Source organism: Neoarius graeffei, chromosome 25, assembly GCF_027579695.1.
Source record: "Neoarius graeffei isolate fNeoGra1 chromosome 25, fNeoGra1.pri, whole genome shotgun sequence".
NCBI lineage: Eukaryota > Metazoa > Chordata > Actinopteri > Siluriformes > Ariidae > Neoarius > Neoarius graeffei.
Window position 1 is genome coordinate 6367574 of NC_083593.1, and position 16062 is coordinate 6383635.

At 42.0% G+C, this 16062-nt stretch overlaps 1 protein-coding gene across 8 annotated transcripts in view; it reads left to right on the top strand.

Annotated features, from left to right (window-relative positions):
• The window catches only part of myo18aa (myosin XVIIIAa), a 114356-nt gene that overhangs the window by 26741 nt on the left and 71553 nt on the right, over nucleotides 1-16062 (top strand). For 4 of the 8 annotated variants that reach the window (XM_060908508.1, XM_060908507.1, XM_060908509.1 and 1 more), the window contains exon 3: nucleotides 12019-12106. In XM_060908508.1, the coding sequence (XP_060764491.1) occupies nucleotides 12019-12106 (88 nt within the window). Of the gene's footprint in view, nucleotides 1-2610; nucleotides 2740-3516; nucleotides 4289-8483; nucleotides 8544-8803; nucleotides 8873-11286; nucleotides 11347-11860; nucleotides 11947-12018; nucleotides 12107-16062 lie in introns of those variants that run through there. The other 4 variants (XM_060908510.1, XM_060908512.1, XM_060908513.1 and 1 more) reach the window with 3 other exon arrangements.

Below are 16062 nucleotides of genomic sequence, written 5' to 3' on the forward strand. Positions count from 1 at the left end.
CCATGCTGACAAAGATGAAGACTACTGGGACTCTATACTCTGGAGTGATGAGACCAAGATAAATGTTTTGGGAACTGATGGCTTCAAAACTGCATGGCATCGCAAAGGTGAGGAATACAAAGAAAAATGCATGGTGCCTACAGTGAAACATGGTGGTGGCAGTGTCCTTATGTGGGGCTGCATGAGTGCTGCTGGTGTCGGGGAGCTGCATTTCACTGATGGCATCATGAATTCAGACGTATTGCGCTATACTGAAAGAGAAGATGCTACCATCACTCTGTGCCCTTGGTCGTTGTGCACTTTTCCAACATGACAAATGATCCTAAACACACATCTAAGTTCACTGTTGGATTTCTGAAGAAGAACAGGGTGAAAGTGATTCAGTGGCCAAGTATGTCTCCTGATCTGAACCCAATCGAACACCTATGGGGAATTCTGAAGAGACCAGTTGAGCATCACTCTCCATCCAGCATCCAGTCACTAAAAGAGGTCGTTGTTGAAGAATGGAAAAAGATTGGTGTTGCAAAATGTCACCAACTTGTTCATTCCATGCCTAGAAGACTTGGTGCCGTCATTAAAAATCATGGAGGCCATACAAAGCACTAGATAGAGTAATTTTTGTTGTGGGGTGTACTCATTTTTGCACCACCCTAATTTGAGTATAACTGAAAAATGTGTAATCTAAGTTTATATTATTAACCTTACTTTCCCGTTATAAGTTAAACAGATCTCATCTCATCTCATTATCTCTAGCCGCTTTATCCTTCTACAGGGTCGCAGGCAAGCTGGAGCCTATCCCAGCTGACTACGGGCGAAAGGCGGGGTACACCCTGGACAAGTCGCCAGGTCATCACAGGGCTAAGTTAAACAGATGTTATATTAAACTTTGTCTTGTCAACATTTTGGAAATTGTTTGTGTTCATTGAGATATTGTTTAAAATGTTACTTTTCAAAGGGGGTGCACTCATTTACGCTGAGCACTGTATTTTCACTTGCCTGGAGATGATGATGGTGGAGGAGGAGGAGGTCAAACCTCAGTTTTGGGTTCCTTCCTAAGCGTTTCTCTCAATTGGAGCCAAAATCTGAGATGGACTTTTTTAAACTTTCCAATCTTGCTGATCTTTGACAGACATTTTCTATCCAGAGTTGTTCTGTAATGCGACTAGTAAACTTTCAACCAAGTGCTTAGTACTAGAACGGGAAGCGTGCAACTCTGATCATCCTTTCATACTCTACCGAATATCTGTAATCATTCAGCCTGAGCCTGCGTCTAACCTTTACACCGTTTTTCACCTGCATTTCTATAGGTTAAAGATGAAAACGCGTCAGGCTCCAAAAGTTCAAATGTAAGTTCTGAATGTGGATTTGTGGATTTCTTTTGACTCCTCCATCAATGGTAAAGTGGTAACAGCAGAGTCTCGAGCAGGGGTTCACAAACTTTTCACAGCCAAAGACTCCTTTAACTGAAATTATTTTATCCAGATTTATTTCACAAAAGAACTTTTAGAAATTTAGGTACATTTATTTAAATGTGGGCAAGAATATTTTGTCTATTTATTGAAGTGTTTCCACTCCTAGAATGCATTTCATAAGAAAATTACCGTTGTGTATCAATAGTCGACGTGACCTATCGGCATAATAACATTAATGGACCTCCTGGATATGCATCACAGACCCCTGGGCTTCCCTGACCCCACTTTGAGAACTACAGCTCTAGAGATCACAGATTTCAGATGGCCGAATGTGTTTGTCAGGCTAAATCGTTCCGGTCTTGGAACCCCCTGATTGATTCGCCTCCATGTCGTGTTAATCTCAGAAATGTTAGCTCTCGGGTTATGATATTGTATGACGGAGTGTGGCAGGATTATTCCGGTCTCTTTTGTGGAATGTAGAATGAAGCACATTGCTGCTTTTTCTCATTTCTTTTGGCCACTTGCCTGTCTTTGGGTTCTCTATAATCAGATTTTAGAGTGGCTTCTGTTTTTCTACTCTTTCAAGGAAGTACAACGGAATGCATTAATGGAAAAGATGATGCGAGTAATGGAAGAAGGCTTCATTAAGGCTTTGTTCTCAGTACGATGAGGCTGATTTTGATAATTTCTTTTCTAAGCTTCTACAAAGTGGTTATTATCTGTAAAGATTGAGCAAAGCTAGCTGTTCCGTTTCAAGAATGTGTTTTGAAATCTGCGTGCAAAGGTATTAAAGGGATCTGCTTCAAATCTGATTTTAGCCATAGGTCCTGGAGACGATGCAAGGAACTGCTGTAACACAGAATGCAGCGTTTCCCCTTTAAACCCACTTCAGTGATGCTGCTGCTGCTGCAGCCATGGACTGTGGTTGCAGATTTATTTTCCTCAGAGCATCAGTGCACGTGATCCTCTGAGCCGGGCAGCATGGTCTGCTGACAGACACATCCATCCCTTCCCTTTCCACCAATCCTGGCTATGCAAAGAGTGGGAGGGACTTCTGGAAAGACAGAAGGCATTGGAGAGTGGGAGGAGACAAAAAAAAAAGCAGGACAGTGATATAGACGGAAATAGTTGAAGGCACGATGGGTCAGAACAAACGGGAAGTGCGTGTGGAGCATGTGAGCTCATGTGTGTGATGATTCTTGTGCACTCCATGGAGATGGGTTCAGACCTGGAGCCTATTCGATACGCTTCTTCCTTTAGAGGAGTGATGGATTCTTCTCCACACTGGAAAAGGACCAGCACTATCACCTTCAGGATCGATATGAAGGTCTGTCTCTGGACAGGGCTAAAGAAGGCTGAGATTCTCTCTCATCTCTCACTATTGGGATTGTTTTTCTTTCTGATCTGGTGCTTAGTCATGTCTGGAAATTTGATTTGTGGAGTATTTCAGCTGTTTGCATCACATGTGCTGGCCATGGTCCAGTTTCCTCTGTGGTGAATTGTAGACAGTCAGATTTCAGGGCTCGAAGCCAATGTTGCATTGCAGTGCCCTCAAATGATGCTTAATGCATTGCTTCTTGTCTTGATGTGGATGCCTGATGTGGGGAAACCTTTCTCACTCTGGACTAGCATTGAAAAGGTTGGAAGCAGTTGGTAAGGTGCTGGATTAGTGAAGTGAGGGACCAGAAAAATCAGGATCTAGGATTTAACCTAGAAGGCCACTCAGAGTGGGTGGTTTTGGTTTGAAGTGGCTTTGTTTCTTTTCTGAGAGCATCATTGGGTTTGACTGGGAAAATAGCAACATGTACAGTGTATATAACCTCAAACAAATAGCTGCCTGAAGTCTGTGATCTTTTGATTGACCAAAGAATCGGCCAGTCAATCTTAAGACATATCCAAGACGTTTACCTTTGTAAAGCGTAAATACTGTATAAAACTGCCCTGTTTATTCCCATCAAGATTATAGTGCCTACTAATTTCTTGACACCTGGATCAACAATCACTTTTTACTAATTTTAATTAGGTTTTTTTTTTTAATCACCTCAAAGTGTGTGTGTGTGTGTGTGTGTGTGTGTGTGTGTGTGTGTGTGTGTGTACAGTCAGACAGTGAGTGCAGCATGAGTGCTCCGTCTCAGTCTGTGGTGAATGGAGGGGGAGCTGGAGCAAGTCGTGATCCTCCAGCCTCTCGCAGGGTTTCGGATCCTCCTGCAGAGCTGAAAAGCAATAGCAACATCAGTGGCCCAAGCCAAGCACGCAGGGTGGTGAGTAGGGTTAAAGAGGAACCTCAACCTACCCCTGTGCCCAACAAACCTGCCTCGACTGCCACTTCAGTGCCCAAATGCAGTAAACCCCCAACTTTAGCTTCTCATGATGACGATATCTCTGTGGGACTCGCCAGTCTTATGGGGCGTGGGAGGACCAAAGATCGCCGGGCTCGGTCAAGAGCTGGAAAGGAAGCTAAAGAGAGTAATGGAAGTCCAAAACCAGTGGAGGAGACAAAACAAGAAGCTCCTGAGAACATCACCTCTCCTCCTCCTCCTCCTGCCTCTGTTGAGACTAAATCTGACACCACCCCTGCTGTGGCATATGGCCTTGCGCCTAAACCAGATCCTCTCAACTCTACCGAGTCCATCCCAAAAGCTAAATCGGACCAATTAACTCCATCTCCTGGTTTGATCCCAGCCCCGAAATCCAAACCACTTGCCCCATCTCCGAAGCAAGACCCACTAGCACCACCTGTAGGGTTTGTGCCTGCCCTGAAGCGAGACCCTTTTGCCCCAGTGGCAGGGTTTATTCCCAGGGCCAAAGTGGATCCTTTAGCACCTCCTGCAGGTTTTATTCCTGCTCAGCGATCTACTGCAGTCCGGAAACCTGAGGTACAAAAGGCATGTGACGTTGTGAAGCACTAACATGGCTGACCTGATTGATGTGGCATAGGTTCTAAACCAACAATAAGATTTAAAGCACGTTGTTGATTTTGGTGTGCCCATGGTTATTTCTTAACTAATTTGGAATTGCTCTGCTTTGAAATCTTATTACCCCAGTGGCAGGGATTCTAACCCAGCAAGCAGTGCATTGTATTTTGTCAGTTATTAACTTTTTGATCTCACCAGCCCTGACATTTAGATTGGATTATTCTGGCTTGTTGTGGATTTTCTTATTATGCTTTCACCACTAGTTGGTGGCATTATGCTTTCAGGTTGTTCATCCATCCATCCAGCCGTCAATCTGAGATTACTGTTAGTGTGATGTCTCAAGAACGAGTGATTTAAATTGTTTGTAGGATTTATGTTGTTCTTGCTATAACCAGTAGATGAACTGATCAGGTTTAGGACTTGATCCAAACAGGGCCAAGGTCTGAAATGGTTATCTTAACAGTTAACTATCTGAAAAAGATTTTCTTCGATACCTTCTATCCTGTTTAAATTATATTATAAGGACATTTCATGCATATAAATTAATACCAAAAAGGACTAGACCATGGAAGAGGAGGAGTAGTTGTTGTTGTTCTTCTTCTTCTACTTTGATTTATTTATTTATGAAACAAGGGTTTGGAAAGAGTTTGCTTTGCAGTTGTAAAATGAAACCACGATCCCACTTTGCAGTGTAGAATCCTGACTCGCATCCTAAAGGATTTTTTTTAGGGTTTTTTCACATGTCTGCTTTTAGTCTGGTTAAATTGGTCTCTGGTTCGTTTTCCTCCTTGGTACGATTTGTTTGAGCAAGTGTGAACATGAGACCCTTGAGAGCTGGCGATCTCGGTCCGGTCCCAAAGAACTCTGGAGCAGTTCGACTGTTAACATATCAAGCTGAATGAGCGCGTCTTCAGTTTACCGTGTTTACCATTAGCATGTCATTGTGCATGCTTGATATTAGCTTCCTTGTTCTGTTCAGTTGTCTGAGGGCAGCATGTCTTCTTTGTAAAGTGTGAAGGAGTAGCGTATTTTCAGGATGTTTCCTCAAAGTGCATTCTCCTGGCATGGTTTTGCCTGGTGTATTGCCCACATGCAGATAATTGCCACGGTTATGAGCAAATGCCAGTTCTGCCTTTGCTCCATGTTAAATTGCATAGCAATGTTTCGCTCACTGAAATATGCAGTTCTTCCTGTATTTACTTTCTTTCTCCTGCCCCAGACACATCTAACCAATAAGTGGTGTGGACATTTTCACGTGGTTTGTAATTGTAGTAATTTAATCTCTTGGGAAATGGGGAGATGGGCTTGACAGCTCGGTGTGTTTTTAGATTTTTCTTTAATTTCACTTTTCAGTGACCATCACTCTGCTCTGTGTATACATGCACGTGCACACAGACATGGCATTGGATGGCGCGGTCTCTCTGGTTACTGGTCTCTCCTGAAAGAACACAAGACAGACACCAGTTAATTGCCCGTAATCAAACATGGGGTGAATCTCACGACTTGTTACCTGCTGGTTCTGTCGGACTCCTCGCCACCCAAAGCTGACGCTCAACCACGCCGTTACGATGCATTTTGATCATTAGTTTACTTTTGTTTCAGACATGTAAAAGTTTTTTCCTTTACCTGACATGTTTCGACGGTGTAACTTCCGTCTTCATCAGAGGGTCACCCGGATGTTGGTGTGTGACGTGCCTTTATAATCAGCTGATGTTACGGAGGTGTGACCTCCCTGTCAATATTGACAGGTTGGCCACACCTCCCGCTGTCAGTGTTGCCCCCTCAGGACGGCGCTCCAGGTGTGGGAGAGCATGTATGCCCCCTCATCCCTGTTTATTGTTCTTGGGCTACGCTTTCTGATTTCTGTAACGTCAGCTGATTATAAAAGCACGTCGCACACCAACATCCGGGTGACCCTCTGATGAAGACGGAAGTTACACCGTCGAAACATGTCAGGTAAAGGAAAAAACTTTTACATGTCTGTAACAAAAGAAAACTAATGATTTGATTTAAGAAGACGACATAATGAACATAATATATTTACGATGCATTTTGGTTTTCTTAGCGTTTGTGTGTGAAAAGAAACCAAACGAAGGGGAAAGTGCTTCAAGTTCACAAGCTCATCAACAGATTCAGACCAGAGCAAACGAGCTACAGATGTGAAAATGCCCTTAATTTGTCACTCCGGGGGAATTTTACAACTTTTTGCTTAAAGGACCCATGGCATGGTGGTTTGTTGATGCTTTAAACGGGCTCGTGGAGGTTTCCGGATGTTATATCCTCAGCCTTTCTCGAAATGAACCCTCGGTAGATATAGCCTCCTGGGAGAAAGCCCCGTTTCAGCGCTTTTCCCAGTGCGTCGTTTTGCTAATGAGAAGCATGGAGGCGGGGAAGGGTAGAGGGTGGGGGCGGGTCTTATCATTAATATTCATGACATGTAAACGTGGTACCTCTGATTGGCTAACAGGACTGTGACGCTACCTCCAGTGGGTCAGAACAAGCGGATGTGGGTGTCTTACTATGGCGAGAGAGAAGGAACAAACCGCCAAGGGAAAAATACCATGCGCTGACGTCATTAAGGTGCGACGCGAGGAAATAAAATAAATACAACAAATGTTTGGGTTTTTACTGAACAAACAAATAAAATGAACGAGTGACTTAAAAAAAAGAATGTGGGTGTCTTTGTAAAAACTGTTTTGATTGGCTATTATAACAGAGCATGCTGCATGCTTTTTGGTTTTGTAGCGCAGATTACCTGGCTAACTGCAGGAAGCGGTTAGCTGCACAGCTAATGTAGCCATTGCAAGGCTAACGTGGCACCGATTTTAAAACACGGCAAAACGACTTAACAGTTATACACTTACTTGTTCGCTGTTTGTTGCTGATGCGGCAGGGATGCTTGGTACGGACCCAGGCTTCAGTGACAGTTGATGTGCAAAACCTGCCCTGTACTGTCCCAAGTTGTGGAAACATTCATCAGGAAAATGCTTCCGACAAACATACACCGTCTTAGGTAGACTCGACGGCGTATTATTGAAGTAAATAAAATTAAGCCACTGCGTCTTCAGGGGCTCTCCCGTCGGCAGTAAAAACAGACTCTTTTCTGTGTTGTCACATCCATGTACAGCGCAATTTCCATGTTTCGCTCGCTTAGGTGATGCCATGTTGTTGTGTCCTCTATGGTCTCCTCACTACAACTGGGCGGGCAATCCATACAGTGGGTGGGAATCCAGAGGGGGGGCGTGGGGATCATCTCCCTTGCTGACGTAGTAAAGGGAAGAGCCTATCAACGCGCCGTTTTGACGCGCCATTCTCAAATGTTGGGCATAGTTTGGTTTACACATTATGAAATTTCTAGCCACTGGGGTGACTTAAGAAGGTCAGAGGAACTCATTTTAACGTTAAAAAACCTCAGAAAGTGAAAATTTCATGCCATGGGACCTTTAAGAATTTTTTTTAATAGAACTTCTATAGGAAGCAAGAACCAATAACCGTTTAAAAACTTAATTGAAGATCCTTTCAGAAACGAAGACTTTTTTTTTCAGTTTCTCTTCTTTGGAGGAAGTCTCAAAGCTTATGTAGTACTTGTGTTTCCTTTTTATAGAGAGTAGCAAGCGGAATAACCTGAGTACACTTTTTTTTTTTTTTTTTTTTTTAAATTAGATTTTTGGGAAATGCTTGGAAGTTCTGTGTAAAAGCCTACAACAGAAGGTCCTGCTTTTGGAAAGCTCACCACGCAGAACTCTTTTTTACGTTTGTAGTGTAATAAGTATTGGGAATCTAATAAAGTAATTGTGAGTTTATGAGGGTATCATGGTGTACTTGTGGCTTTTGGTGGAAAGTAAACATATGTGGTATTGGAGGTAAAAGGTGTTTACGGTGCTAACCGTGCATTAGTTTTGTAGCTTGGTGAAGTAAATTGGTATAAACAATTTGTGTGTTGGTATTAATGGTACTGTGGCGTGAGTTGTGCCCATTTGAGAATCAGTACGGGTGCAGTGCTACGCTTTGCGCATGTTGTGGTTGCATGATTTTGATTTCACTGGTAATCGTGTGTGTGTGTGTGTGTGTGTGTGTGTACGTGTACATTACATTCATTTGTTCACCCTTCCTCATGCACACTTGGGTGTGTATCATCTTGTGTGTCACTCTGAAGGTAAAGGGAGCATCTCGGTCTCCTGCACCAGCTGGGAAGCCCGTCTATGTCGGCCAACAGGTGTGTGTCCGAGTGCTGCCCTGTGTGTAGGAGAGATGGGTGTAGTGAGCATGTGGTGGCTGTTGATTGAAGAAAGTACACGTGGTGTTTAGATATGAAGTGCACAATGTGTCTGAAAATGAAAAGTTCCTTTTGGTTGGAGACGCCATTGCATCATTCACTGAGATCAGTCAGTGTGTCATGCTGTAAATACTCACACAGTAGTGTATATCTGTCCTCTTTATTTTCTTGCTTGCTTTCTTGATTGCTTTTATCTGCAGAAATCTCTACTGGTCCCTACTGAGGAGAATCACAAGCGTCTGGAGGAAGTCCTCACTGTGGACAAACTCGTAACCGTCTCTTTCTCTCCATCTACCCTGTTTTTCTTTCTCTCCTCAGTTTGCCTGTGTGTTTCCTGGCTTTGCTTCCAGCAGGACAGGTGGTCTGTGTCCCCAAACACACACCCCACCCCACCATCTCTGCATCCCAGAACTCTCTGTCCATTTAGAAAACGGAGAAGCTAAACCTGTCACTTGTCAGATCAGATGCTAAAATTATCCTCCAGGAGATTAGTGGTCTGGGACTCGTTAATCAGGCTTTAATTTTGTAACGAAAAGATGAGTGGAGGGTGTGTGAAAGGGTGGACACAGAAAGGGTGGACCTAGAAAGAAGCAGCATGAGGTGTGTGTGTGTGTGTGTGTGTGTGTGTGCGCTTTTCAAACCAAATATTGGGTAGGAAAAGGTTGTGTAAAAAATGAGCAGATAAAAGAGCCAGTCATATCAGAAGCCCTGAAACGGAAAGTGGAAAATGTGTACTGAGTCAGATTTGCTTTTCACTTATTTATTTTTACTGCCTCGTATAATGTAGCGATAAAGTCTAGAAAAAATCCAAATTTGTTTACTAGAGAATGTGAATTAGAAAAATGAAAGCGAAATCAGCTTCTTAAATTTGCAGTGTCCGGTTGCTAAGAGGAGCGAGTCTAGTGTGAACCCAAACGTCTTTAATTCCATCAGGGTAGTTATTTTCTTTGGTAACGGAATTACATTCACGGAAAAATGTGATCACCGTTTGTTTGTTTGTTTGTTTTGTTTGTTTATTTACCTACTTGTTGCAGTACTCAAGATAATGGTATTTAAATTATTTTATATTGTATGGGGTATCTTTTGACCCTAAAAAAGCATAGAAAATTTGGCTGTGTTTAACTCTGAATGCAAAATCTTTTATGAGGAAAGAAAAGTCAGAAACGGAATTACATCAGAAAAAACTGAACTTTCTTAAAATTCAAACCAAGATTTCTCTGAAGTGACATTGCTGTTATCGGGGTGATGATTGATTGTTAAATGTGGTTTTCAGTACATTTTACCTTGAATTCCAGACTTTAGCAACATCACTAAGATGACTAGATTAGATTAAACTTTATCGATCCCTTTGGGAGGGCTCCCTCAGGGAAATTAAGAATCAAGGCAGTTTTAATAATTTTATAACTTTGGCGTCTCTGCTGAAGAATAGCCCGTCAGGACATGGACAATTTCACTCAACATTCATTGTATAAATTTGTTCTTTCTCTACTAATTGGTGTGAGTTTGGGGTTGGTTACGTTTTTTTTTTTTTTAGCCTAATAATCTGGCGTTTTCTTGATGAGCTGATTTAAATAAGAACTCACAAGACACCAAATAAAATGAGTCACATGGGCTTATCAAGAACGAAGGCGTTCCTCTTTGTCCAGACCCATCACAGGGCTAATTTTTGGAGCTTAAAAAAAAGTGGAATGAAATTTTGTTTAATAAAAAGACTCTCTGAAGGAAATGCCCTCCACCCCACCTTCTTCATAAGGGCTTCAGGACATCTCTAGAGGTGAGAGTGGTTTATAGATAAAACCTCTGGAATGGAGCATTACATTCTGAATGCTTTGTTTCCGTCGTCCCATTCTTTTGAACATGGATCACTTCTGACTTTTCTGTTTTTCCTGCTCATCGTCTTTTTCCTCCCTCAGGCTTGTCTGCCTTTTCTTCCACAGTGAAGCTCAGCAGTCGGTATTTTCCTCTTGCACCAGATGCTTTGTACTTTTATTTAACTTCGCTTTCCTTTTGACTCAGAAACTGTGACGAGGATGTTTTCTAAAGGTTGCTGTAACTGTTACCTTGTTCATGATTCTCAAGAGGAAATTATACAGACCCTTTGTTGTGACACACAGTTTTATTCCTTTATACATATTGCTTATTATGCTTATTATTGATTCACATTAGTGTGTGTGTGAGAGAGAGCAAGAGAGAGAGATAGATATGGTGGTCTAGCTACAGCTTTAGCAATGTGGCCGAGCCTCTTTTGTCAAATGTATGTTTTATTTCCTTGTCATAACTTCTTTTCCTTCCTCAGTGTCCTGTCACTTTTTAATTTTTCCCCACTCAGCATTTAGTTTTTTTTTCCTTAATGATCTTAAAATGTGAGTTAAAATCCCAGGACTGCCAGAGTGCCATTGTTGAGCCCTTCAGCAAATCCTTTCATCTTGCTTTGCATTGCTTGCAAGTTGCTTTGAATAAATGCATCATTTCAATGTGACTAAAATGGAAATGTGCAGATTTTTTTGCATGCTTTATCGAACCTAATGAGGAGTTGCTGAAATTGCTGTTATAACCAAAAGCAGCAGCTTGTTTATATCTGAGGCATTCGCCTTGCTGTGTGGTGTGTGTGTGTGTGTGTGTGTGTTGTCCACTTTCCTGAAAATGACAGTTGTCTTTGCTCATAAACCCCATTTTGCCCCAGGTGGAGAAGGACCCCGTGGCTGTCCTGCAGGAGTCCCATGCTGCTACTTTACCACCCAAGGTCTGGCTCTGCCTGTGCCTGATGACATGCAGTGTGTACACCTGGAGTGTGTGTTAGTTAGTACAGAGTGTAGCATGTCAGCACCAACACCTGTTTCCTTTATGGAGTGTTTGGTTGGTTAGTGAACCCAGATGAACCTGATCCTCTCTGTATTCCTGAGATCCTCTGGTATCGCACTCTAGATGCTTGCAGTGGTTACAGTGCCCAGTTTCTCACTAGCTTGAGTTTGCTTAGTTAAGTTCGATGCTTTTCGTCAGCATGCATTTTGGTTTGTAGTGTTGAACCTACCGTACATGTGAACATCTTTATGGACCTGTAAGTGTTCGTTACCCAGGTCCAGACAGTCGTATTGACATGTTGAAGACTAGCAAACGAGGAACAACCACAAATTGTGAAACTGCTGCAAGTTTCACTTCACACTTTTTTTTTTTTTTTTTTTGGTCATGCATCTGCCATTTTGTGTGTGTGTGGGCGTGTATATGAATGATTGGCTGTCACCGTCATCCTTCCTGCTATGTTAAAGTTCAGGGGAAGTAACTGGTGCTTGGCCCCCTTTATAAAGCACTGTGTAGTACAGTGTAGTAGTGAGTCGTGGCCATGGTAAGTAAAAGGTCATGCGTGTCGGCGCACTGTTTCCTGATTCCCTTCTCTGACTCGTTTCGTCTCTTTCAGGTGAAGACCGAGGAGCAGATAGCTGCAGAACGAGCCTGGTTTGGCACAGAAAAAGTATGGCTGGTTCACAAAGATGGCTTTTCTTTAGGTAAGCAGACCTTCTGTGTGTTGAAACATGAGCTTGGTACATGATATATTACAGCTTTTGTTGATTTGGTCATTTATTTCTATTCGTTACCATCATCAGTCATTGACGCTCTTATTGTTCTCCTGGTTAAAGCAGATACGCAGAGCCTTTATTTTTAAATAAATGTCTGAGTGGATAGTATTTCCATCCTTGACTCTTGTGTGCTGCATAAATGGGAATAAAAATAGATTTTTGAGAGTTAAAATTGACCGCAAAGTTGGCATTCGAGCTGAGCCAGCCAGCCCTGAGTGCGTGACGTCACAGCAGGAATCGGTTTTAAGGCTGAGGCCTTTTACAGCTCTAGACCAAAGTCATATAAATAAAAATTTTTGGTAAAAGTAAGGAATACTGTTTCCGACTTGCTCAACTAAGACTGATTTGACTTCACTGATTGTGGGTTGACTCTCATTAAAACAGGATGGGTGTTATAACTTATGCAACATACATGTACATGCATGCATTTTCACTGATAAAACGTAAAGGGCTAATTAAATAATCAGATGAACTGAGACAATCACATCCTGAAGCAAATTAAATAATCTTATACCGGTAACTTAAACACACAAGTTACATGTATTAATCTAAATGCACTTAAACAACAAGGTTTTTTAATTTTTTAAAAATTTTTATTTATTTTTTATTTATTTTATCCAAATGAGAGTCAGAGCTTACCCGTCTGTGTTCTCACTTCTTGAAGGCCGACCTTGTGGCCGATTTGTTTTTGGAACAACCTGATTTTCAGTTGTTCGTTCATTCACTTCTTCCACGTAAGGGCGAGATGGCAGCAATATCCAGTTTAGAAATAATACGGCTGCTCCACTCATTCACTTTTCTTCGTACTAGATATTCTGCCGTTACTGCTGGGCTCAGGCAATTACTAAAACCTGGGACAGAACGGGAGTTCACTGGTTTTAGCAACAACTGCGGGGAGGTCACCGCCCGAACAATATGTCCCGTCCCGGGTTTTAGCAACAACCCTCGGCTCACGCTCCGGGAGGACTGGTGCAACTGAACTAACTTTCCTTTTAAAAATAAATAAATAAAATGAATACTTTCCTTTTCTTGCAGTTTTCTTTTCCTTGAATTGTTGGTACTGCACCCTCTTTCAATACCGGCTAAAAGCCAACGCTCCTCAACACATCAGCGGTCTTGTACAAGTCTTCAGTAAAATGTGCAGAGCAGAGGAGAGACCACTTCGTAGGCACCCAATGTGCTCGTGAACTTCTCACAAAACGCATCCAAATCTTTGCAGTTTGAACATTCTTAGGCCATGAATGCAATGTAAATCCACCGTCTGTCATGTTGCTGCACCGGCCAGCAACGCATCTACGTGGCACGGTGATAAATTAGCTCAAAATGGAGGATCGAAGTTGCAGTCAGCTCTGTTTTAGTATAGCGGAAATGGCGATGAGACCGATCGACTTCCTGTTGTGACGTTACGGACGTCAAGGTCATTCACTCAGACCGCTATCTATATGAATCACTTTAATCGTAAAAATTAAGATATTAGATTTATTGTTAACGCTTAAAACTGTTCCTGTGCCGTTCTTGAGGTCTCAAAGCATTTATAAACAAAAGTGAGGCCAAAGCTCTGTGTATATGCTTTAAAAGGGATAGTTCGGGATTTTTGACATGAATCTGTATGGCATCCCCATCAATAGTGTCGTGCAAACACACTGACTTACCCCTGACAGCATCCTGTGAGTCCAGTTCTTGTCCAGTTTTGGTCCAGACGAAAGTAGTCCGGCAAGTTTGTTGGGATCACGAAAGTAAAACGTTTTTCGTCTCAAAACAGTATGTGTTCAAAAGAGTGATATATTTGCATCACAAAACCGTTGCCAAATAAAAAGTCAGACCTCGAAATCGCTTGGCACTATTTTCTCTCCCTTATCACTGCGCGCTGCCGCCAGGTGACAGCCACGGCTGTTTCATTCATTGTTTACTAGTGATGGGAATTTCGGCTCTTTTGGCTCTTCTTACTATAAGGAGCCGGCTCTTTCGGCTCCCAAACGGCTCTTGAGATTTTATTTTTGATTTAATTGCTGCAATTAACTAGTTAATTAATTACATTATTATTTATATTTTATCAATAGGATGTTTTCCATTTTATTTTTTAGTTTTTGTAGCCATTGTAAAGCTTTGTAAAGTATAGCAGTGTAACAATGTTCTAGCTATAGAAATAAAACTTACTTACCAATTAATAAATTATTTTCTCACAAACATAATGCAAAACTGTGTTATATTACCAATATAAAATACACAGAAGACATCAACTGTTTATCCTTTATGGCTTTATTTCACACTCGACCTTGAACAAAATGCCACAAAATAAATTATGAAGTATAAATCAGGCCTAAGAAACTATGAAGCAAAGTTGGAAATTATTTTAACAAACACAGAACAATGTGCAACAAAACATGTGGCACCTTGAGCGCATGTAAAAAGAGAAAAAAGTGCCGCACTCTGCTCCACCAGTAATGAGAAGCCGCTGGAACAGCAAATATGCTCCTGTTATAATGACTGCTGTCTCGTTGTATACCGCAGATTAATCTGGCCATGCCAAGGCGGTTGCCGACCGAACCTGTCAATTTATGAGCGACAATTTATATCATGAGCTTTAGGAATTCACGGCAACAAAACAATGATCATGGTTGTCAAATAGACAATCATCCTTCAGCTGAGCTGAACTCTGTGTCTGTCTCTCTCTCTCTCTCTCTCTGAGGCACCTAAGGACAAGAAACTAATTCAGCTCCCCAACTCGGCTCCCACCGAAGAGCCGGCTCCCGTCGTTCACTTCAAAGAGCTGGCTCTTTGAACCGGATCATTCGCGACCGACACATCACTACATTGTTTACTGCTAGCAAAGTTAGCGACAACATGTCTGACTACGACGGTGAAATGTGTGCGGAGATTCAGCCACATCTTTGTTGCTACAGCCTGGATAGTCGCAAGTGCGCACCATTTTCACAAATATATTATTGTATAGGTTATAGAAGGTGATAAATTTGTCGCTGTTCTTGCTCTAAAATTAGCTTGTTAGTGCCGCTGATCTGAACTCCTAATCACTGCCAAACAATGGGAAAGGTGTTGATTCCTGCGCAGATGTCAACATGACAGCGCGCAGTGATACCGAGGGAGAGAAAATAGTGCCAAGCGATTTCGAGGTCTGACTTTTTATTTGGCAACGGTTTTGTGATGCAAATATATCACTCTTTTGAACACATACTGTTTTGAGACGAAAAACATTTTACTTTCGTGACCCCAACAAACTTGCCGGACTACTTTCGTCTGGACCAAAACTGGACAAGAACTGGACTCACAGGATGCTGTCGGGGGTAAGTCAGTGTGTTTGCACGACACTATTGATGGGGATGCCATACAGATTCATGTCAAAAATCCCGAACTATCCCTTTAAGCAGTTGTTTTTACAGCACTGGTGTTAGAGTCTTGAGTCCAACTGGTCGTGAAGTGTTCATTCATTTCCTATAACAGTGGAAGAGGATGCTTTGTATAATCAAAGGCGAATAAAATATATAATATTCATGTAAAGATTTGCACTTTTGATTTAAACACACAGCAGGTAAATTAAATGCATTTAGAACTTGAATTTTTGCTCAAACCACTTTCTGTGCATTATAAGTGCCTGAGGAGATGAAGTCACTGCAATGTATAGGTGCTATCTACAGAGATTTCCATTTTGTACTGTAGCAGGAACATTTACGAAGTATTGTTCATGAAAATGAGTGGTCTCGGGTCGTACTAAAAAAAACATTTCGAGGCCGAGGCCTGACCGAAACCATTGATTTGTGGTCTCAAGACCAGTCTCGGGTACAACACCACTCCACCAAAGTCTTGTGAGCACAATACAAGCTTCCGTACTAGCAAATGGGTTTATATGAAAAATGTATTTTTTTTTT